General features: G+C 43.3%; 1 protein-coding gene across 1 annotated transcript; it reads right to left on the reverse strand.

The window, feature by feature from the left end:
* Positions 1-1,170: 1,170 nt before the first annotated feature.
* MATN1 (matrilin 1) lies at positions 1,171-23,403 on the reverse strand. Its single transcript, XM_026076351.1, has 8 exons — positions 23,316-23,403; positions 19,837-20,183; positions 11,527-11,749; positions 8,814-8,939; positions 8,102-8,515; positions 5,379-5,531; positions 2,630-2,710; positions 1,171-1,472 (listed from the first exon to the last, which is right to left on the reverse strand). Exons 1-8 carry the CDS (start codon positions 23,401-23,403, stop codon positions 1,423-1,425), a joined length of 1,482 nt encoding a protein of 493 aa, XP_025932136.1. The 3' UTR covers positions 1,171-1,422.
* Positions 23,404-23,984: the final 581 nt, after the last annotated feature.

Here is a 23,984-nt window from a genome sequence, read left to right on the forward strand (position 1 = left end):
ATGGAGGCTTTGCTACTCACTACCAAGAGTAGCAAGGGGTGCCATTGTCAGAGTACTGCATCGAAGCATACACAGAGAAATAAATTAAAATTCTCTTTTAAGGTTTTCAGCAAACTTTTATTTTTTATCCCAAAACATCTGCTATGGTGACATTTCTGAATAGGTCAAGTTATTCTGAAATGCTTTTTACATAGTCTCAAGTATAAATATTTTGATACAAAAAAAAAAAAATTAAAATACCCTTTCAAACCCAACCCCTTGTGCTCACATTCAATGGTGCACTGTCGTGCCATGCACAAACATGGCCTCCATGACTACTTCACTCCACTCCTAGCCAGACTACAGCTGTAGGAGACAGGCAGCATTAGAAGCTTCCGGTCCCCACTGCTTTTTTGTCTTGCCAGTGGTGGGGATCCAGGCTGAGAGGAAAAGAAATAGAGTCTAAAAGTGTTTCATGTTGAGATGAGCTTATCAGCTTTGAAGGTGATTAGAGGTGTGGTCTAAGGAAGGAGCTAGTTCGCCTCTGGTCACTACAGTGATGAAGGCACCACTTCCATTGGCAGCAGCTCCATCAGCAGTTCCCTGTGTTTTAGCTGCTGATGCAGTGTTTTACTTTGAGCTGTGGATATGGAGACCAGAGAGCTGAGAAGGAGCGGCACATCTCCTGGGGTTGGTATTAAAAATACTGCCTGCGTTATACAGAGCCACAACCACTGGCTCATTGCACATTATCAGAACTTAACCAGGACAGGTCCAACTCAGACAGATGCTGGTTYGCTGAAACATTGTGGGGGCGTTTGCTAGCTAGGAGAAATAAGTTTGTTTTCTTCCTGTATTGTACAGTAGCTATGGATAAACCCAACTAGCAGCAGCATCTTATCATATCGTATCTGCAATGCACCCTCAGAGACCATTATATTTCATCTAGTTACTGACAAATGCTTCATGCTTACAATAATAAGCTGATCAGCTGCTTTGACTTTTTACACTCGACATCTGAGTTGATTTTAAGTCACTTTGACTTTTAAATTAAATTATCTCATGCATAGAAACAAAAGATGCAGAATAACACAGCAAGGATTCACAGAACTCATAATCAAGTACATATTAACACACACACACATATATATTAAGCTTTAAATCAAAAACAAATCTTTCCAGGTTTTTGTGTATGCACTCTATATGATGCAATGAACATTAGCATGGTCTGGCTCTCAGTTACATGCAGTGCTCTGCCCATTATACAATCTGTGCTCTACTGTTATACTTCTTCTCTTTTAAACAAATGCAGGTAGACTAGACTCTTTAAAAAAATACAAGCTGGACGTAACGCTACGGCTGAGTTGCCCTTGGTATAAATGAAGGATTTCTGGTTTTGTTACATTACATAAGGAAGGAGGGAAATAATAGAGTTTGAGGATCTTAGATGATCTTGTTTTCTAAGGCTTCGATCCTTTTTGCCACAGCTTCCAGTGAGCAAGAGTTAAGGGGAAAAAATGACAGTGCACATTAGTGATTCATTGTTTGAGTCCTCCTCTAGCTTACAACACAGATAATGAATGGAGCTACCTTGCTGGGAGCAGGTAGAGGAGGAATGCTGTCATCATCTACTCTGGCATTTTCAGAATTGTTCAGGTTGATGAACTTTTATTCAAGGTAAAAAATGTTCACACGTACACACACACTCACACACACCTCTAAATTTACTATAAAAGGAAAAGTAAAAAAATGTAGGAATGATAGGAGTGTTTTGCATGGTTGACAGAGAATTCTTGACCTTGAGCAGTATGGGTTGTGTGAAGACTGGAGGAGAGACCTTTTCTTAGAGTTATACCTTATCACAATTTTCTGCTCTTTTCACTAATTGCTTTTCATGATGTGCCTAGGAGCTGCAACCCACTGGGTGAGAACTACTGATTTATTCTGACCTTTTGTATAATATAAGTCATAGATTTTACTCAATTTGAACTAAAGAGAAGAAAATATACTGTGTATCTGACATAGCAAATACAGCAATGCGTGGCTGAATTAGAACATTGCTTCTAAAAGGACCTTCCCTCCTTATTGCCAGTAATGAAGACTCTCCCTAAAATGGGTCAGAATCCCACCCGTGGAGCTTTAATGGCTGACTGAATCAGCTGCATACAAGAACCAGTGGTTTCTTCTGCTCGCAGTCCAATGATAGCTCCTCCTGCTCTCAGCCCCCATGTTCTGGCCTGGTTCACAGGACTGTGGAGCTTACAGAGGTAGCAGCATTATCCCATGCATGAACTGTCCACACACTTCCACACTGTTGTCACATTGACATCAGTTAAGCATCTTCCTAAAAAATGACCTAGGCCTTTCCGCATACAGCTCATTGCTGCCTGACAGTGGTTTGACATATTCTACCTTGGCTCCAATGTTTCCCACCTGCTTCTTGTTCTGTGTACCAGATTGGTAGCTGTGCACTCTAGAGCAAGGATCCTTCCATTTATACATCTATTCATAATCCAAGTGTCTTGTCTCCAGCTTTCTGACCTCTTATCTAGTCTGCTTCCCCCAGTGGCAGACTTGCCCCTTGCTTCCCCCCAAGAAAGTCCAACTCAACCCACACAGTTCTGAACCAAGATAGCTCCTAAAAGGATATATTTCCGTTGCAATGACTTTACGAGGTCTTCTACTTTTGTCTGGAACTTCACAATAGATTTACATTCACATGGATCCTCCTCTGTGGAACAGAGTATCAAGAAAATGAGTTAAGCAGCACACAGAAGGATTAAATCAAAATCACTGTGGCAACTGAAATAAGCAATTCTCATTTTCTTTACTGTAAACATGAAGGAGATCAAATTATCATTCTTCCTAACTACCTGACTGATTACTTCTGCCTTTAACCTCAGATGACTAGAGAATCTCATGTTTTGTTGCTGTATAGGCCAAGTTCTGTCCAAAAAATGTATTTCCTGGGTTTCCAGTTTTCTGAAAGCCCACTGAGCTCTACTGTTAATGCTTAATGTGTGGCCCCAAAATGTGAAACTGGCCAGATAGGGTGTTTAAAACAATCTGTTTTCCAGTTCTCTTCCCAATAGTGTCATCATGGTGGGCAATACTCTTTGTTTCTCATAAGCAGACAGGTATCAGCCTTTGTGAAAAAAAAAATTTTGGAGGCACTGTTTGCCATCTGAGTGTCAAGGCTTGTTTGATCTGTGCTTCAATACTTCATTTCTTGAGTAGGCAGAGCAATGTGCCTTCCTCAGTTTGGTAAACTATGTCAGTAATTTAGAAATGTTCTTAAAGAAAAATTGATTTATTCTGAAAAATGAGCAAAAAAGGTAGCTGAAATGACTGGGAAAAGAAAGGAGATATTTATAAGACCACACTGAATCAACTCAACAGCCTGGTAAAAGGAAAAAGGAAACAGAAGAGAGAAGGATTGTTTAAAGTAGAGGACATCACTTGCACAGGAACAAAATAGGATTAAACTGGTCATGAGTAAACTGAAGTTGGATATAAAAAGATTTCTAGCCATCTGCCGATAAATGCAAGCTGGYACTGGAAATTAAACACATACAAATATTCAGCTCTCCCCCCACCCCCCCGCCCCACATTCAAATGTTAAGATATTAGGAAAAGTGATTTTTTTTGCAAACAAGTACTTTTTCAGCGTTTCCCCCCCCTTGCCTTTTTTTTTTGAGTGCTGAAGCCTAAATATATTTGCTTTCTCCAAAGTTCTTTAATTACAGTCTGTTGGGGGTATTCATATGGCTCCTATCATCTTGTTTGTGGATTGATTCCCACTTTTTTAGTATCCGTGGCAAAGAGTCTCCACTCTGCAAGCCTGGCTACCAGACTCTGCAAGGCACAGGACTCAGGAGAGTGATATTCCCACAAAGTTTTCCAGAAGGAAGGGAAGCCCCTGTCTTTAGGAATCAGACTGCAGAGAGCAGGGCCCTTGCCTGGCATGATTCAGGATATCTGTAGTGAAGCAAGCACCAAACATGATTTTCCTAAGAGACAAGCTTGGCCCCTAACTTTCCAAGTACTTTTTCTCTCTAACATAYGTTCAGGAAGAAAGACAGACAAGCCAGCTACCGCTGACCCATCAATGTTTACATGGGTATCTCTTGGTTTTGGCAGAAGATAATATTAGAAATGGCAAAGAAAGGGAAAAAGGAGATTAACATTTAGGAAGTATTATTTTATCCTGTTGATGCTGTAGAGCATCTCAATACCTCCTGAGCACTCAAGCACTTATCCACCTGCCATGAGAGCAGTGGAGATCTTTGCATCTCATGGGACCATGGGGCATTCAAGAGCAGGTCTGCAGGCCCACGGGAAGTAGAGCTGAGCTTGGCAGAGCTCCCTTGGGAACTGAACCAGCCMAATTATGGCTGCAGGAAGGGTGTCTCACTGGTAACTGGAAGCAAACATGTTTACTTAGCAGGAGAAAGGAGCCAAAGGACTCCTAAGCACCTGGACTCAACAAGAGGGTGCCAGGTTCCTGCTGCATCTGGCAGTGTAGCTCTCAGAAGTGCTGCAAGGTATGCAATGTGTTAAATGAAGCCTGAGTATTTGGGATTTATACAGTGGTCTGCTTGAGCAAGCAGATCCATTGCAAAAGGCCAGTATATTTCATAGGAGGCATATTCTTCCTTCTAAATAAATACCCCAAATAATGCTGATAGTTCCTATTTCTAATTTTGAGACCCAGTTTATTCACAGGTCAACATTATTGTTTAGCTTTTGTGTTATCTTTACCTCCTCTTATCRTGTCTATGTCCTGCTCAGTCCCCTCTTGACCTTTGCTTTATGAGGCTACCCAAATTGAGGCAACTTAGAATTCATATTGCCCAAATTTAGACACCTAAGGGTCATGTGGAAGATACTAGATGCTTATTTTAAGTTGCAGTCTGCCACCCCTGTGGTGCCTGTCTAGCTGTAGAAGCAGACAGTGGCTTACTAGCTTCAACTCAGATGCCTAATTTTGACTTGATCTTCAGGTTAAGCCAGAGATATCCACCCTTGGCTTCTCTTCTAAGAGCAGCTTTTTCATTCCCCATACACCTTTAGCCACGTTCAGTACCTGTTGTAGCTTTACTGAAGGGGAAGGAAAAAAAGAAAGTGGAGAAGAGTGGAGGGAAAAGGGAGGAGAGGGAGGTTGTGAGAGGGAGAGATGACTGAGATTTGGGGCTGTCTGTGATTTAGGCTACTGCCCAAAAGTCAAGTGTCCCATAATCCTTCCAAGTACTCTGCAAATTCAATACAGTGAGAATGAAGAGCTCTGTATGACGTCCATCTGAAGGAGCTTTTTGACCTTCTGCTTCCGGATCCCAGGCCTTGTTGCCCTCTAAATGCTGTGACTAAATTTTCTCCTCCTCCCAGCCCTCCACTCTTACCAATGCAGATTTTCATTTGCAGCTTCTTTCCGATCTTGCTGATGGTTCTAAAGTCCGCCGTGTAGAAGTAGTGCTCAGCTACGGGTTCTGAAGCTATTTCCCTGAGCTCATCCTCCACTGCGTTGCCAACTCCCACAGCAAACATCCTAAAGCCTGCAAGCAGTGAGAACCTGTCAGTCTGACAGCCATGGACCATCTTGCTGCTATGGCAGCGGACCCTGCTCAGCCCGTAGGTCCTTGCTAACCTTCTGCACCCTCAGCCTCTGCATAGCTCTGCAGATGTTAACTAGGAACCATACAATGTTTTCAGCTACCAATGTAAGAAAAAGCATTGTTTGTTTGGTCAAGATGGGATTTTGGGAACTCCTCTTCTCTTTGCAAACTTGGTTATTATGCTTGGCAGTTCCTTGGCTGCCAGGCCTTCTGGAATAGGTGCTATTAAAATTTCCAGAATACTGAACACACATCCCAAGAATAGACCATATAAGTTAGGAATGTGTTTCCATCACAGAATTCTGGGAGAAAACTGTAGTGTGATATATATGTGACTAGTTTCCAAAGTAAAATTGAGATTTCGAAGTCCCTTTGACTCTAGAAAAACAAACAGACTGAGCTCTGGCTTAACTAGGAATGTACCTGATGACATTAAATGGACTTGATATTTGTACGTTTTCCTTCTTGACTAATCTGAATATCTGGGGGAAAAAAAATCAGCTTTCAGGCTCAAAGCCCTGCTTCAGGTCCCAGATGAATCTGAAATCTTAGCCATGTCTTTAATTATATCAGTGTAGTCAAAAAAAAGAATAATTTTTCTCCTTACAAATTTTGCCACTATTACATCATGCAATGGATAAGAAAGCAAGGTAAAAACTAACCCCCTTCAACATCTACCATTATAGACTGAATTCAGGTCAACCAGTGTTCCAAAATATTTTTGCAGGCAAAGTTTTACTAGAATTGTCCATCTATCATGTCAGGAACAATGTTTTGAAGTTACAGGAAAAAACATAAAGAAAGGACAAATGATCATGACTCCGTGACAGGATCATGCATCCCACTAGTAGGGAAAGAGTTTTAAAAATACTATGAAAGGAAACAGTGGAACTTTTCAAAATACCCTGCAGTCATCGCTAATCAGCTTACCTAGTGGCAAAGTCCCTTGTGCAGTTGAGATCCATGGTTCAGCAAAATTGTAGCTGAATCTCTTTCCAAAATGTGCAAACCATATTATTTGTCAGAAGCAACACGTACTGTGAGTTAACACTTGGGCAGGTACTATGCTTCAATGCTGGGAGATTGATGGGCCATCTCTGGCTTAAACCTTGTTTTCATTGAACTGAACTGGAGCTTTTTTCATTGACTTGAATGGTGATACTAGTTAACCCCTGCTTTGGAATATTTCTCTCTACTTAGCCATGTTGCAGTCCAGCCACTGCTAATGCTTTCTCCTCTTCCCCTTTTTGCCTTGTCTTTCTTCCTCTAGATGTGTCCAATATTTGATTTTTTCTAAGTTCAACTCAACTCATTTTTGGAGTTCAGTTATAAACATTTTTTTATTTATCGTAGTGAAATCACTTATGAGCAGGTATTGGGGGTGTCTGTGTAGGGAGAGGAGGAAGAATTAGGGCCTAAAGTCTTACCATCACAGAAGAATGCATTGTATAGATGAATGTATACATGCTAAACCCTAGACACATCTAGTGGTCAAGACCAAAGATAAAAGGAGACAAAGGATTTAGCAGTTCATGAGCATAGTCCCATGAGCTACATCCTTTTAACAGAGTGATGGCAGGAGACAGGGAACTTGTTCAGCAGGAGGTCAGCAAAGTGGCAGATCTCAAGATATGTAGATTCAAGTTGTTTAAATATATCAATATATCAATATATATCCATCCAGCTGAAGAAGTTTTCTTGTTCAGCTTCTTTCTCCCGTTTTGTGTACAGAAGTGGTCTGTTATTGTAGGGTATTGTAGAGCTGTGTATATTCAGGCTACAGGCAGAGAGGCCAAGTCAGAGATATGCCAATTTGGGCCTCCTGGATGGGCATAAAGTGAATTAAAGGGGGCATAATCCTTGTGCAAGGATGAATTAGTGTGCAAGTGTGCCTGGGATTTGGGCAGGGAGTCGACAGTTATTCCCGTAATCTGTGATTTTGTTTTTTATTGTTGTTTTATTATTTCCTCTTTTTCTTTTCCAGGCCTTAAGGCTGATACAGATAAGCTGTACTTGGCCCTGTGACTCCAGGTATTCTCTGAGGGGCTCTCTGCCAATCGTTTTGCCTCACCGTTAGTCAGGCTGATGCTGGCATGACTTTCATTACCAACATCAGACAGATCCTTGGCTCTCCCTCTAAGTTTCCTGCACATTTGGGGTGAAGTGTGCATGCTAAACCATCGTGCATCCCATAACAAATGTACGAAACTCCACCTCCTCAGCAAAGAGACCCCCAGTGGACTTAGATCAGAGACAGAGGGGAGGCTGTGGGAGTGAAAACCAGCTGTTGGCAAACCAAGGTTTGTCTGAATCCCCAGCAAGAGGTGCTCCGTGTTTTGTATGAGTGTGCAGGGATACCCAGACAATGTCTGGATAAATTCACTCTGTAGCAACCTATATCTATCCTAGATAAGAGAGATCTCCTGGGAATGAGTTCATACCTAGACTGGTACTAGATGCAATGCCTGCTCCAAGGGAGAAACAAGCTACTGAGAATTGAGGAGACCTACCTAGATCTTTGGCTTTCTTAGCAGCATCAGTGATGTAATCTTGTGACCGTCCATCAGTGAAGACTATGCCCACCTTGGGAACCCCAGGCCTAGCTCCATTGATGATGGAAAAGGAACTATCAACGAGGTACTTCAGAGCCTGGCCTGTCATSGTTCCTTTCTCCATGTAGGCCATTTTCTTGACTGCTGCTTTGATGTCCTTCTTGTTCTTGTACTGCCCCAGAGGGAACTCCTGCCTGACAGAACTGGAATACTGAACCAGGCCAACTTGGGCCTGTTTCTCCGACACCTCGAGTGACTCCACAATTTGGTTGATGAACTTCTTCACCAGCTCAAAGTTCTCAGGCCGCACACTCTTGGAGCCATCGATCAGGAAAACAAGGTCCAGTGCAGATCCTGACCCACCATTGCAAGCTGAAGCAAAATATGAGAAAAGGGCAAAAGAAGATAGCAACTACCTGACTTCAGTTAATATGTGGAAGAATATAACCCTAGTGGCATTTTATTGCTAACAAAATAGGTTTTATCAATAAAAAATCAGCACCAATTCACACTCATTTTTTTTCTCACTTTGTCAAAAAAATTCTTGCTAGGTGTATGGTTTCATCTTCAGACTTTTCTGAACAGAACTTATCCACCCTGTCTCAGTGGCTCCCTATCCTACCACTGCAGAACACAGCTCAGCTCAGCACAACTGAAAATCATTACATACCACTGCAGGTCTTTCCATCACTGTTCAGTGTGAAACCCTCTTTACAAGCACATTTGTAGGACCCTGGGATGCTTGTACAGATCTGCTCACAGTCGTGATCTCCAGTGGCACACAGATCAGACACCACTGTAAGAAAAGGTGCAGATTAAAGTCAGAGACCATGCTAAGGCTTCTCAACCCAGAGCCTACAGAGCCCATGACCAAAGTGTGATATTTATGCGCTCTCATCCTATACACTAGAGATGAGTGATATCTAAATCTGCTCCACAGCCGGACAATACAGCAGGAAGTCGTTGTACTTAGGTGATGACTGAGAGGCAAGAAGCAAGGAGAAATTTTCACAAGTCTCCTGACTCAGAGGCACTTCCAGAACTCGAAGTAGTCTCTATGCTGAAGGCAAAACCCACCTTTCTGTTGGGCATATCACAATATACTTCACCCTCCAAAGCTATTGAATGAGAATTGGCTTCCAAACTACCATCTGGGGCTGGCCAGTACCCATTTTTTCCAGCTATGTAGGACAACTATGATTAGCGAGTTCAGTCCCTATGTGCAGCTGCCATTCCCAGACAGGATTCATGTCCAAGCATACTTGGAATTCACTTCAGTTACCCTTGCAAGTACATTTTTCAAATTCACTCTCTGCAAACATTTGTTCCTGCTGATCTTAACCTGTATCTGACTCCTAAGATGCTAAGCAAACAGAAGCTGAATTGCAGCAGTTTGAGCCAGCGGCGTTGAGTGACTGACAATGTTGTCAGAGCTATAGCAATGATCATGGAAAACAAACTCGAAAGTAAGCAGATTTGGTTGGAGCAAATTCATTTACAARTACTGGGGAAATCTGTGCAGAAAGCTGAGCGTTTCTGGCTCTATAGAAATGATGGGAAGTGGTGATAAGTCTTCCAAAGTTAAGAGGATTCTGTTCATTATTTCAACTAGGTTGTGTTGTCCTCTTACGCATTTTTTTTACTTCCTTTGGCCTTTCCAACCCACAGCTCTGCATACAGTTGTGCCAAAACTAGAAGATCTTTCCAGCATGTATGTAGSCCATATAATTAGGAATATTACTAGAATTGCAAATGACTAACACTGGGCTCTCAGGTTGGGTACTCTGAAGAATACATAAATCTTATGAGTCTAAACAGAAGCTTGATTGTGAAGGCTCTCCCTTCTTCTTGTGTGTTTTTAAGCATTGTGGGAAGCAGCTTGGACAATGCTGCACAGTTCTTCCTGCTGGCGGTAGCCACAAACTGTGCTTCACGATAGCAGGTGGTGTTTGGGTATATCTCCAAGGATGGTTTTGTGCAGCTGCTTGCATAGCACGATAACAGCCCACTTGGCAGTTAATACGGTGTTGTTCTCTGTTAGCTGTAATAATCCTTAGCGCAGTGCTTCCCTTGGATGTATCTCTGAGGGCTTTTACCAAGGGGAGAACTTTGTCGTCTGTATATTACAAATTTGAAAAACAAGGCACAGAAAGGAGGAGGTAATTTTCCTTTTTTTTCTCTCTCTCTCTTTTTGGATGTCACTAATGCCAGAACTTCAAAACACACTATCAGTCCTCTCTGTTTCTGGCTGACTCCTGACTCCAGGGAAGCCAAAACAAAACTCTCAGTAATATTCATGGCCTGGATTGCACCTTCTTGAATTTTGTTTCTACTCCCCTTAGTATGTAGCATTTGGTCCCCTCTTTCATGACCTTCTAGTGCAGTGATACCTAATTAAAAGACATGACTCACTTTAGAGTCAAAATTTTCCTCCTTCCTACAGAGAAGAAAATTTTCCTTGATGCAAAGCTGCTCACTCCCAGTATTTTCAGGCTGAAAGTTGAATCATGAAATTTTACACCTCTTGAAGAAATTGGTCTCAGAGAGTTTTGCAGGTCCATCTGTGTGTGTGTGTGTGTGTGTGTGTGTGTGTTTACAATGCCTCACCATAGGCACTGTTGTATCACACCTTTTAAAAGGTGTTGCCACACGTCTGTGTTTTGGCAGGATGGCTGTGTGAACCCCCCCAGGTCTCTCTTGCTGACAATAAAATGGATATTTATAGACCATCTCCTACAATCTTGTGGGTACATTTGAAAGTAATACAGCTTTTTCACTCCATTCACTGTCTCGCGTAGGAGTGAATATATGTTTGTAGAATAGTCAAGCACTTTTTATATATTCTGCATAATGGTATTAGATACAGTACCAACCAGGAGAGTTCCCTGCCTCAAAGAGTGTGCAAAAACAACAGCACGGTCAGGCACAGARGCTTCAGCCTCTAGCAGGGAAGTGAAACTAGCCCATGCTTAACTGGGAATTCCRAAGACAATGCTGGTGGGGGAAATTAAAAGCCAGGTTCTCAGAACTGCCCAGATGGGTTAAACCATAAGGACAATGAATCTACTTATTTAAAGATCATGTATTCCAGGTTCTTTTTCTATGCCTCAAGAAGTACATGGGTCATGTTTACAAATTCCTCTGTGCAAATGAAGTCTGGAGACTTCTTTAAATGAAAACTGAAATTCCCATGCCTCTCTTGAAAGGTACCTTCAAAGGGCATCCATCTTCTATACCACTTTGTGCTCCTGCGGACCCAAGTCCTTGGAACAAGGGAGCAGAAGGATGAAGGCTTGTTAYGTATAAAATTTCCATGTGAAAAGCTTGCTGGCAGCCACTTGTACCTCTTGGCCAGGAACTCAGCGGTTGTGGCAAGGACTTACCGCAGAAAGCTTCTTGAAACTTGTGGGTCAGCTTCTCTATAACACTATAGCTCTCCACATAGTCCACATGATCATCCAGGGGCTCGCTAGCAATTCGTCGCAGGGTGTGCATGTCCACCCGGCCAACGCCGATGGCAAAGATCTCAACGCCGGCTGCTCTGGCCCGTGCTGGCACATCCTGCACGCTGTCCTGGGGACGTCCATCGGTCACAACAATAGCCACCTACACAGAGGATGCCAGAGACAAGGTATATGCTTGAACTGGTTTTAACATAACTATTGTTTGCAGAACAGCGTGGGTTACTAAATAAGGTTTCACATTTTTRAAAGTAAAGAAAAAGGAAATGTATCCTTTCCTCACCCTCTTCCTGTTCTTCCTCAGATCTCACAAGGTGTTCTTTTTATTTGGGGTTTCTTTTGGAGTTGGAAAGATTAAACTGCCATGTACCTGACTGTTTTAATTAATGGACATTGGGTGAGTCTCGCTCCTAAGGAAACCAGTGTAAAGGTTACAATCTTCATATGCAAACTGATGCTCAAGCCAAACTCTAACCATCTTTATTCCCATGAACCCCTAGCTGACACTAAGGACAACTCTGACTAAGCAGCAGCTGAAGGATTTGGCTCAGTATGGGAATTTCATAGCATCTTTGCCCATCTAAGAATCTCACAGCAGTGTGGAAAAATCATGTGATTAAGGCTTACGCTCCATTTTATAGAAGGAGAAACTGAGGCAGAGAGCGGGGAAGTGACTTGTGCAAGGTTGTACCATGTGTCAGTGCCTGCTGTGATTTCTGATTGCCTGTTCCACARTAAATAACAGAGATGAAATCCTACCCATACTAACATCAGCATTAAAATGACAGCTGATTTCAGTGGGATCTGGATTTCTCTCTGGATTAGGTGGAGCCCTGAACCAGCAGAAATACTCCAGGAGTCCTGGTGCTGTTGCTAGGTTGTCCATTTTCCCCTTTATTCTTCTTCTGATGAGTGACATTTTCACAAAACCGTCATTTTTGTTCTTGGGCAATTCATCTGCTCCTGCCACTTTTCCTCCGTTTATTGTGACACCACTATCAACTCCAAAGCAACTAATTGGAACGTAATGCACTACGGAGGAATGTAATCATCAGGAACAGGTGAGCTGCTTAAGCAGAAAAAAAATCCACATCACAGGCAAATACCCTCAGTAATACAGAAAGTAAAGAAATATCAAAAGAGAAAGGTAGAAAATAATCTGTCTAGCAGGAAGAAAAGGTCTGAGTGAGCTATCATCTGACCACTAAGGCAATATTCACTGCTCTCCTCTATGACATATATACTCTCCACCTCTATGAAGATAAAGACACAAAGACCCACCAGTTGCTCAGTTAGGATAGCGCGATGGCTGTTCCGTGTCCTTGGGAGGGAGAAAAGTTGCCTCCAGGAAGGTCAGGAGTGGGGTTCTCTGCCCCACACTTCCAAGGGGCTTCAGCCATGCCCGGYGAAGCGGTTTATTCTCCCTCTGCCCACCATCGTTCAGCAGAGAGATGTYTGAATGTTACACTCGTCTGCCCTGGAGCTTTTGCAGTGCTGATGTATTCTGCTGCCTCTTTCAGAGCTTTCCATCTATATAAAAGRTGGGTGAATCTGGAAAAATGTAGAGCTTTCAATCTGATGAAGGTCTGTAAGTTCAGGTGTTTATCTGCACTTCCTAAGGGCCACAAAATTGAAAATTCCTGAGGGCACCAGAATCCTGTAACGGGTTGCTTCAGGGTGGAGCAGAAGTCTCTCTCTTCTGTTCCTGGCCACAATATGGAAATGAGGCAGGAAGGAGATTCATCTGTGACAGATGTCAGTGCACGCTGTAATGGGGGGGATGGACATGACATTCAGGGCCTGACCTAAAGGCCTGACTCTGGGGTTGYTGCTGGACCTGCAGCCAAGCCGAGGTGAGGAGCTAGTCATGCAATCATGCTTTTTGCCAGGAGAGAGAGCCCTTGACTCAGCTGCTCATCGGCAGCAAACCAGCTCTGCCTTCCTGCGTGCACACAGCAGCTCTGAGATGGGGGCTGCCAATTAGAGCTTATCAAAAGCCAACCTGTCACGAAACAAGATATATTATCAAGTAGCTTTTGTGAGGAACACTACCCTATGAACAGGTTCCTGTCAGTAGCTATGTATCTCTCCAGCAGTGTTTGTCACAGGAGAGAGAGGTGTTGTACGTCCTCCTGGCATTTTCTCTGTCTGAATAAATAAAGTGATGATCTCAATTTAAACAGTTCCTTTGGCTCTTTACATTAGGGATCCATCTTCATGTAGACCCAAGCCATGTCCCAGATCCAGGCCCAGGAGACCTCAGGTAGCAGTATCCACATCTGGATCTGATAGGAAWGATCTTCATAATGGGTCTGTGTGAAAATCTGCTATAGAGCACTCAGCATTTATGTTGCTTTCTGAACTGCTGCTGGAAGTCAGAGAGAACAAATTTTGGAAGCACAGAGTCTGCATTAGGTGTCAGGAGTCAGTCAGTGAGCCCATGGGTAAATTGAACATGACAGGTAGTCAGACCAAGTGTCCAGCCAGCCGGGAAACCTGTCTGTGACAGTGCCGAGGCCCAGATACTTGCAAAAAGAGTTTAAGAAATAGAACAAGTATAAAATGATCTTTCCCTAGTATATAGATATCTTGATATTAGGAGATATCAGGAGATCCTGGTTTTCCCAGGATCCTGGTTTTCCCAGGATTCTCCCTTTAAACTTTGCCCTGCCTACCAGCCTGAGGCAGGGAGCTACAACATGAGAAAATACATCCTTTTGTTTCAAACCTACTGCCAAATTATTTGCAGTCACAGGATCTAGGTAATTCTCTGAATTATGACTTAATCTCAGTTGAAATACTGAGAGTCCTAGTGTGTGGTAGATGAAACATGGAGCCTTGTTTGGTAAAGAGCAGAAGACAAGACAGGTCGGAAGAAAGTAACAGCCACTACATCCTAGAGAGGCTGACACATGGCCCTGCATCAGAGGGCTTGCGTGGGCTCAGCAGGTTGCCATCTGAGAATTAAGAAGGGTGTTCTCATTTGYTTTCTCAAAAGGACAGGTTCTCCGGCTTTGCCCTAAAGAAATTCAGCAACTCAGAAACTTCTGCTTTTCAAGATCAAAACCTTTGCTTATTTTAGCRACTACCTTTCTAACTTGCTGGATCCAGTGTCTCCTTCCTGTCTTATTTCTGTCGTGTAGAAATCCCCTATGTTCTCATGACACAATTTGTTCTTGGTTAAGTAAGACACCAGAGTATTCGTGGGCACCCCTAGGTATTCATATTTCAGCAACTGCCACGTGTAGGCAATCCCACAGCTAATGAGGTAGCCATGTCTCATTATTCACTGTATAACTTGAATGTTGTAGCAGTACTGGAAGGGGAATTGAGCAGGAAGTTGAATAAGTCACTGATTTTCTCAACAATTTTGCAATCTGTTTGTTGTCCACCTAAAGAAAGATAAAAGTAGTTGGACACCCCTGCATTTTTTTAATAGACATATAAACAGACTTTGAGCTCCTGCAGAAACAAAYAGTGCTTTTCCCTGTCCTGGGGTGACATTTGCTGCTTGAAGCACAGCAAGACCAAATAATCCTGTGATGCTCTGACCAGTGTGCAACATGGTTGAAAATCATAGCACAAATTTTCACAAAGTTCTTTCTGGATTTTTACTGTACAAAGGAGCAAGGACTGTGCCCAGTGTTTCTGGAAGCTTCACCTCTCTTAATTACTGGGTGAGCTATTCTTCCTCCCAGGCAGATGATGGGGGCGACCATGAGCAGCATGATGATCACAGAAAGGAACAAGTTTGCTGGACTTCAAGGCATGGTGGAAAAAGTAAAAAAACATAAACAGGGAATCAAGGAATGCAAATGGTCTCTTTGACCAGATCCAAAGTGGAAGGAAAAAGGTGAAAGCCTGTAATGATTTTCTTTTTGTCTTTTTCAATGCCTAAGGTCAATAATGAAGGACATCACCACTGTTCTGCCTTTTGAGATGTCCAGGACATTAAGGTTTCAGGGAATCAAAGCAACTTAAAAGTCCTTTATGTGTCACTGTCCATAGAAACGTCAATTCTTTAGCCATGCTATTGCAGTGAGCTGCTAAATAAATCTGTTTTTTCTCTCTCTCTTTTTTTTTTTTAAGTGTTCAGAAACTTAAACTGAAGTCTTGGCTAGTTTAATAACAGAGCAAATAAAGTGGCACAGCAGCTCTTATGCCTATTGAGATGAAAGGAAACTGGAAGGAATGCAGGAACATGTTGGGTGAGTTGTTTGGCAGCCCAGCTGAGGAGCAGACAAGAGCAAAAAAACAGTGCACAGGGAAAGGGGTTACTTAAATGGTATGGAAGACATTAGGTAAATAAAGATCCAGGTATTCTCATAGACAGCTCAGTGAAAATGTCTCTTCAATCTACAGCAATGGTCAACACCGCGTGTAAGATGTCAGGCTGTGTTAAGAAACACACAGATGCTAATACTGAAAATGTTATAATAGTTTTATATAAATCAGGACTGTGCCCCCATCCTGACCTAGACACAATCACCTTGTCTTAAAATAGACATTGGGGACTTACTTAGATAAAGAAAGGAGAAGATATGTAAAAATAGTGAAATGTCTGAAGGACATTTGGTAGCAGTCCTAGAAGAAARTGCGTCTAAAAAGCTTCCATTATTTATTCCATTGGAAAGGTAAATAGTAAGAAAAAGAGTGAAGGCAACAGAAGATGCCTTCACACAACACAGCTGGAAGTCAGACCCCTCCTTTGAGACCCTTCATAAACCAGGTACCATTCTGGGTGCAGTGACTGGCCGTAGGTTTCCTGTTCCTTGATTTCGTACATCTATTAGGTGAGGATAACACACTCATAGGTTCAAGGACTCTGTGGACTTCACCGGAGCTGTGTCAGCCTTGTCCTCAGTGTGGGAACAGTGACCTGGAGGGCACTGGAATTATTCTTCCAGCAACGAGCTCCTCACGCAGAAGATGGCAGATACATGAAGTAGTTTCAGCCCCCTTTGCTGCTCCTTTGCTCACATTGCAAATCTCAAAAAGAACAGGGCAGCTTCAGCCACTTCAGTGCTCCTGAATGTTTTTCTCTACGAAGAACTTCTGAGCAAGCAAGGGTAGAAGGGATGGAGCTTGGGGAAGAGCTCAGTTCCAGTGACATTTTTCTGCCTTAAGTTATTAGGTCTCAAAGGCCACTTAATGGCAAATTAGAAACTGCCTGAGATTCTTGCTACTGTGAAGCCATGCAACAAGTGCCAGCTTTGGGAAAGAAAATTTTGCACGCTGACTGGCAATCCTCATGCACCCCTGTCCATCTATAAAGTGTTCAACAGCATTGATTTGAAGTCTGATGATGTGAGTCACATCTCAGAAGCAAAGGTTATAGTCATTACCCTGGCAAGAGCTGACCATTTCCAAGGAAAGGAGCAGCATCCACCCTTCTGGATCGCTACATTTACTGTTGCACATTGGGCAGTTACTGCCAGTGGTGTAGGAGGCAAGACAAGCCCAAGCAGCTCCCCCTCCTACTTGGCGCTTGTCTGACTCTGTGCACTTAAGCAAGACACCTTGACTTATAGGTACTGAGCAACAATTACCGGACAGAGATGATAAATAATTTTTTTTCAAAGCTGTCCTGAGAGTATTGAGAAGCAAATCTCCTTTTTTCTATCAATATTCAACAGCTGAAACATTTCTGGGGTTTTGGCATGCAAATTCTTGGAGTTTCCTTTGTTTGGAAGGCAAAAATATTTTCTTTCTTTTTATGAAACAATTTTTGCATGTCATAGATAACATAGATAGTGTCATCCAGCTGKTTTTTTTTTTCAGTTTGTTGTCTGACTTTGTGCTAAACATTATCAGACAAAAATGAAGAATTCTCATGACTTTTTCCTTCTGGATAGAAAGCCACTGTTTGCGTGGGGCCTTGGATAGTGCTGCTCAGAGGAGACCTGTTGCTTCTGCCCTGGTCATGTTTCCTGAGCGTAGCACACTCTGGCCAAGCTGAGCTGGACTGCCAGCAGGGCAGCAGGAGGGCTCTGCTGCAGAGCTCTCACTTTCCTACTGGCTCCTCAGAACGATTTCATGAGAGGAAACATCTCCCACGCAAGATCTGAAACAGCTCTTCAGTGAAGTCATCGGCAGAGAGATTGGGCAGTCCAGAGCTCTCCTGGAAACAAGTCTCTTCCAAAGCCTGTCTGGGAGCAGGCAAAGTGTATCATTGCCACCTCTCCTGTGGCCCTGCGACATGCATACTGCTGCTGGGGAAATGGGGAAAAGTAAAACACACCTTGGCAGCAACAGGGAGTTATCTGAACCTCCAGAAAATTGCAGATTTGGGCGAAAGGCTGAATCCACACTTAGTCTCTTTGAAGTAGCTCAGTCAAATGAATCAGAACAATTAGTTTTGCCACTAAAGGATTTTAAAACTCTTTACTAAAAAATAATGATAATGACAATTAGAATAGTAATGAGGTCTTGCAATTCTGCAATGATTTCTTTCAATGAACCTCAAAGAATTTGACAAACAGAACAAGTGTTACTGTTTTAGAAYAGACACTACTGCAGTTAGGCCTCCAAGTTCCCCTGTCAGAGAGGGGTTATTAGATTTTGCACCAGGCAACTCCTAAGCTTGAAGAGTGATGTGATCATGGTGGTAGGTCAGATGAGTTTCTCCCTCTGGAGCATATTGCCAGTGTGATTTAGTGAAAGTTTTTTGGAGTGTAATTTTCTCAAGTTATCAGTCTTGGTTTTCCTCCTATTGGCTCAAACCAGATTATGCTAAAATACAGATTTTTTTTCCCCTCTGTGAACCCCACAATAAAAGACAATACAAGGATGGATTCATTCACATTTGCAAATAGCTCATAGTTCAGCATGATGAGATAACATACAAGACAGTAGATCATCTTTGTGGATGATGGCCTCAGTTTTCAGGGATATCTTGTGAACTCCCAACTTGCAGAGCCTTCAGATAGCTCATTTCTGGAGTTGGCAGATCTTTACTCGTGCCTATTTTTCACCTTTCAGTATTATTTATAACTTGACATCCCTGGGCATCTTCTTTTCCATACTCGGCTCTGCAAAACTCTGCCTTCCCTATTGCATTACTAGCAGCAGAAGGAAATGGAAAGTGACTGGTGTTCCAAAAATGTTGTAATCAGGAGAAAGATCCCAGACTTCCTCACTCCAACAACCGGGCTCTTCTCCAGCTGGTGGAAAGCCCTAATTGCCTGCATAAAGCCTTTGCTTATTTTTCTGGTCCTGTCTCATAGCAGAGAGCCAGTGGGGCTGGCACGGGGCACAAGGGCCTAGGAAGTGCATTCATGATGTTTAGCTAAAACACATATTGCCAAGAATACACAGTTTCCACATGCTCAGAAGAGAAATTTCCTGACAGCTATCACTGGGCTGAGGTCTGGTTACACTCAGGGCCAAATCCAAAGGGGGTGAATGAGTCATCTGAGAAAAAAAATTTAAACTGAGCTTCCTGGACAGGCAGTCTGGTCCAGGAGCTGTGATGCCCATTGGAATCAGGTGAAGAATTAAGTTATCTTATACCACAACCTGAAATGCCAAATAATCATCAAAGTCTGTGTAGTTGAAGACAATACCCAGAATAGAAAACATAGCCATTAGTCAGCCTCTGAAAAATTGGAAGATTCATGAAGGACACTGAAAGAGCACTTTGCTTTATATCTACATGTAAAAGGGGCCATTACAAAGGAAACTTTCAGAAGTTTGCCTCATTTTTTACTGCCGTGGATTCTGAAGCATTTTTATTACAACAGGTTGGGGAAGACGAGTGCTGTTAAGGCTAGTATATTCATGCCTAGTAAACCCAGCTGAAATCAGCACTTCACCGCGGTATGTTGTCGCAGGCATACTGGAAGCGGGGCACCACGTCCCAAAGGGCATACGCTGTAAGGACTCCAGATGCAGGAAAGCTGGTGAAGCTGGATTAATTTTACCCAGACGACTCCTGGCCAACTCTTTTACCTTGTGAGTTCTTTTTAAATTCCAAAGGAAAGTTGAGCTTTTGTTTTCAAAGAGAGTTGGGAGTCTATTCAGCCTTTTCACTTTTGACAATTAACCCCCATTTGTTCCCACACAATCAAAGCATTTAACATCTCACTGAGCGTGAGTCAGTATTAACTTGAGCACAGAGCGAGAATCATCTTTCCGCCTTTTCTAATTTTTCCAACCATTCCATGGTGAACCACAAAAAAGAGGGATCTTCAAGTCTTTCCCATGCAGCAAAGAAACATATAATTTTCTTACCTTATTAATATTGGGAGACCTCACCCTGGCCCCTTCTGAGTCACTAAAAGCCCTGTTAATGGCAAACTGGATAGCCAGGCCAGTCATAGTCCCAGTGGAGAGTGGCTCTATCCTCTGGACAGCTTGCAAGAGGCTAGCTTTGGTTTGGTAGGTCTTGAGGGAGAACTCGTTCTTGACTGCACTGGCATAATTGATGACACCCACCCGTGTGGAGTTGGGGCCCACGTCTAGTCCCTCGATCACCCGGGACATGAACACTTTGACTTTCTCAAATTCATGTGGGCGCACACTTCGAGAGCTGTCGATGACGAACACCAAGTCAGTGGGTTTGGTTCTGCACAGGGTGCCTGGAAAGGATAAAGATGGAGGAGAAAGATAAAGGAAAGAGAAGAGCAAAATATTCTGGAGTAAAAATGGGCTTGCAGTTAAGAGCAGGCAGCTGAGGCTAGAGGACCCGCAAGCTCTAATCCTTTCTCCCCCTGTCCCACAGAGGCCCAGCGAGACCACTTTAACCTAAGATTGCTAAATGTTCTCTTTCCTTTCATAGAAAAATGTCTGTAAGAAAAACACAGTTATTCGTGGATAACTTGTACTTATAAAGCAGTGAGCTGATGAGATACCAGCTCTGCACTTGGGGGAGCAGGTTCCCCACTTGTAACCCCAGGCTATTGCTAATGCCTACATGAAACTTAATTCACTTATGGCAGCACGGAAAGAGGAATAAAGCTGTGACCTGGAGCCTATATATGCCATTCTGTATCAAACAAAATCTGAAAAGAAGTTATCACATTTTGGACTTGGATAAGCAAACCACATGGATATTAATTAACAAGCTTGTATCTTTGTTATGCATGACCAGAAGCAGGCATGAAACTCAACAGTTCAGATTCAGTCATGAATCAAGATTCACAGATTAAACTAACAGAATATGACCCAGTCTCCTGTTCTTCAGCTAGTGGCACTAATAATGAAACACTATAATACAGCAAAGACCAGCGCTGTTTTAGTTCTGTGAACTGGTGAGAGAGAATACAATAGAGAGATGCAGGACCATGCAAGTCCTAGTTAATCTCTACAACCCCATAGTTAGACATGAATATCCACTGTAAAAATAAATGGTATAAACAGAAATCATTAGCAAAATTTTTTTTAGCATTTTCATGCTGTTTTCCATCCTAATTTTCAACTGTGGCAAAACATAAAAAGGACTGATATTTTTTATGATTTTTTAAATGAATTGTCCCATTTCCCCCACTAGATCTATTGCATTCTGTTCTTTTATTTTTTTCTATCATTTAGCCTGTCTCTGTGGGGGTATCAAGTGCTCTGTTAATATTTGACTTCCACATGAAGGAACAATATAGGTTATATCATAAAGGAGATTTCTGCAGACAGATTTTTAAATGTGAGCTTTTTGGCCAACAAATCTGTTCCAAATTATGACATAAATATTATCGCTGGTCCTCAGTGTGAAATCTAATGGAGCTTTCAGTCTTTCAGACACACGAAAATAAATACCCTGTGATATATCCATAAAGAATATAATCAGGTTCGTTTCCTGAGAGACACTAATGCTGAATCTGTTTCTGGCTTCCAGACAAGGTTTCTCTAAATGATGCTGTGTGTAGAAGGGAAGCAGACGGTAGTTACTGTGTCAGATGCTCAAGTTTCCACTAAAATGCAGTATAACCTTTTCCCGTAGGGGTAACTTTCTCTTTGCCACCATAATTCATTGCAGGGGAAGGAAAAAACTCAGCTGACAGTCCATCGTATACAACGTTGCAAGCCCTTTTAGCAGGGGTTGGTTATACCCATTTTACGGGTGGGAAATGAAGATATAGAGAAAGGCTGAAGGTCTTGCAATCAGTTCCTCCAGAAATAAAGCACAGATTTGCCTTTGCTACTGCAGCTAATGAATCAAATTTGGTTTTAGTGACAAATCAAGGAAGAAAAGTTAGAATGTTCCCCTAGGAACAGTTGGATCCAATAGAAATTTTGAAGTGTATTTTCCTGTTTCATAGAAGCTCTGTGATTTTGCCCTAAGTAACATTTTTAATCTCTTTTTATAAGACTGCAATATATTTAAGGGAAATGAAGAGGAAAAAAAAGATATAAGATGGGAGCTTTGGGATTTGTCTGCCTAGTCACAGCCACTGCACACGCATGAGGGTCTGCAGGATGGGCCTTCGTTATCTCTGTGAGTGACATTCAAGCACACTTGCTCTGAGTGACATCTTGACTCGGCATAGTTTAGTTTAAAGCTGAATTATACCAGGACTAAAACCCTCCTCTATTTTCAAAAGTCTCCACACCGGAAGTTATTCAGGAATAGCTGAACTTCATGCAGGCTTTAATATAAAAAAATCTCTTAGGACACTGTTGCCAAATTAATTAAAAGAACAGGAAACCTGCCTAGTGATTCAGGCTTAAAAGATGTTCTAGAAACAGTGATTGTTCACAGTAGAGCTGGGTTGGATGTCCGGGCTGTTTAGTTCCTTTATTCAGTGGTATCTCATGCTTAGCAATTCTGCTGCAAAGATAATTCTCTTCCAAACCACCAAGGAGAAACTGGCCAGTATATCAGAAAACTCTCCTTCATAAGCTGCAGCTAACGTTGTAGTCACTATCACACCTGTTTTACAACTGTCATGATCTGCTCAGATACATATATTATTTATTGTCATAAGATCTTTCAATCATTTTTAAAATCCAGGAGTAAACTTTGCCTCGGCCACCTCCTGCTGCGGTGAGTTTCCCAGGTTGGCTAGAGCCCGTAGCAGCATCCCGCCCACGGCAAAGGACAGACACTTTCTAAGTAGGAGAGCCTCAAACCCTTCTCTTTGGTATCCAGGACTTGCTGACACTAATTACAAACTGAGATTTAGAGATGCTGAAACTAAACTGCGCAACCTCAAAGAGCAGGCAGCTCATCTCCTATCTTCCTACTTTATATCCCACCTGAAAAGACAAATAGAGCTGGATTTTGCTCAAGAACGGGTTAAGTAAAGCCTAGGTAAGGCCCAGCCTCAGGAACCTGGCCCAGACTTTCCTACTCAGTGAGGTTAACCAGAGCTCGGGATGTCCGGCCAACTCCCTCCCCGAGCACCAGCAAAACCAGCCCTCTGCAGAGCTGCGAAGAGGAAGGGAAGTTTCTGAAGACATGGGAGAGGTCCTTTCCTGACTGGGCATCCTCCAGCCAAAACCTGACACTATGCTGTGGGCTAGGGCTGACCTAGTGCCACCTTTGGTTGCTGTGAGTCCATACAGAGCTCTCAGTATTGCTCTAAAGCAATGAAACAGGCAGAAGCAAACAGATCTCCGGGTTTTGCTGCCTTGAAAAAGCACTTGAGAAAACTTCCTTGCTTCCCTGGCAGATGCTGGTTATCTTTCTCACTTCTTCATCTTCTTTGCCATCCCTGCTCGGGCCGGGAGGTGCAGGGCAGCCCCCCATAGTCCCCCGTGCCGAGCTCTCCACTTACCTCGTGGCTGCGGAGGTGCCCCGTGAACTCCACAGCTCTGGAGGAGGAGCAGCAAAGAGAGCAGAAAGCCAGAGAAAATCCTGTCCATGGCTGCGGAGGAGCTGGAGGCTGAAAGCGGAGTGGCAAGCGGGAGCCTTGGCCCCCAGGTATTAACCTGCCCTTCCTCGGGGAGGCGCAGGGCCGGCCCCCGACACGTGCGAAGCGCCTGGGGGGCGCCGAAGGGAGAGGGGCAGGCAACGACGCCTGGGAGAAGATGTGGCACAAAGGTGAGGAGAGAGAGGGGGGAAGATTATCGACGGGGAGGGACGTCCAGCGCCGCCGGCCCCCCGGCCCCTCCACAACGGCCTCATTGCTCGGCGAAGGGGACGGGGAGCTATAAAGAGACCAGCGACGGCCTGGTATGTGGGGAATCTGGGGCCCTAACAGTGGGACCAGTGAAGCCAGCCCTGGGGAACTGGGGTTAACCTGTCAATCACCAGCCCCCATCTGCATATCCTGGGCTTTGCCGCCATAGGTAAACGGTCTGCGGTGCGTCAGGCTCGTGTCCTTCCTGCGGCGGCGAAAGCCGGGAAGGGGGAGGTGGCGGCAGGGGGCAGGAACAGAGTCGCACAAATCAATGTCTCGGTCCGCGCGTTTGCCAAGCGCGGGGCTGGAAATTGGCCGCTGGGA

The sequence above is a fragment of the Apteryx rowi genome, unplaced genomic scaffold (assembly GCF_003343035.1).
Source record: "Apteryx rowi isolate R43461 unplaced genomic scaffold, aptRow1 scaffold_43, whole genome shotgun sequence".
Taxonomy (NCBI): Eukaryota; Metazoa; Chordata; class Aves; order Apterygiformes; family Apterygidae; genus Apteryx; species Apteryx rowi.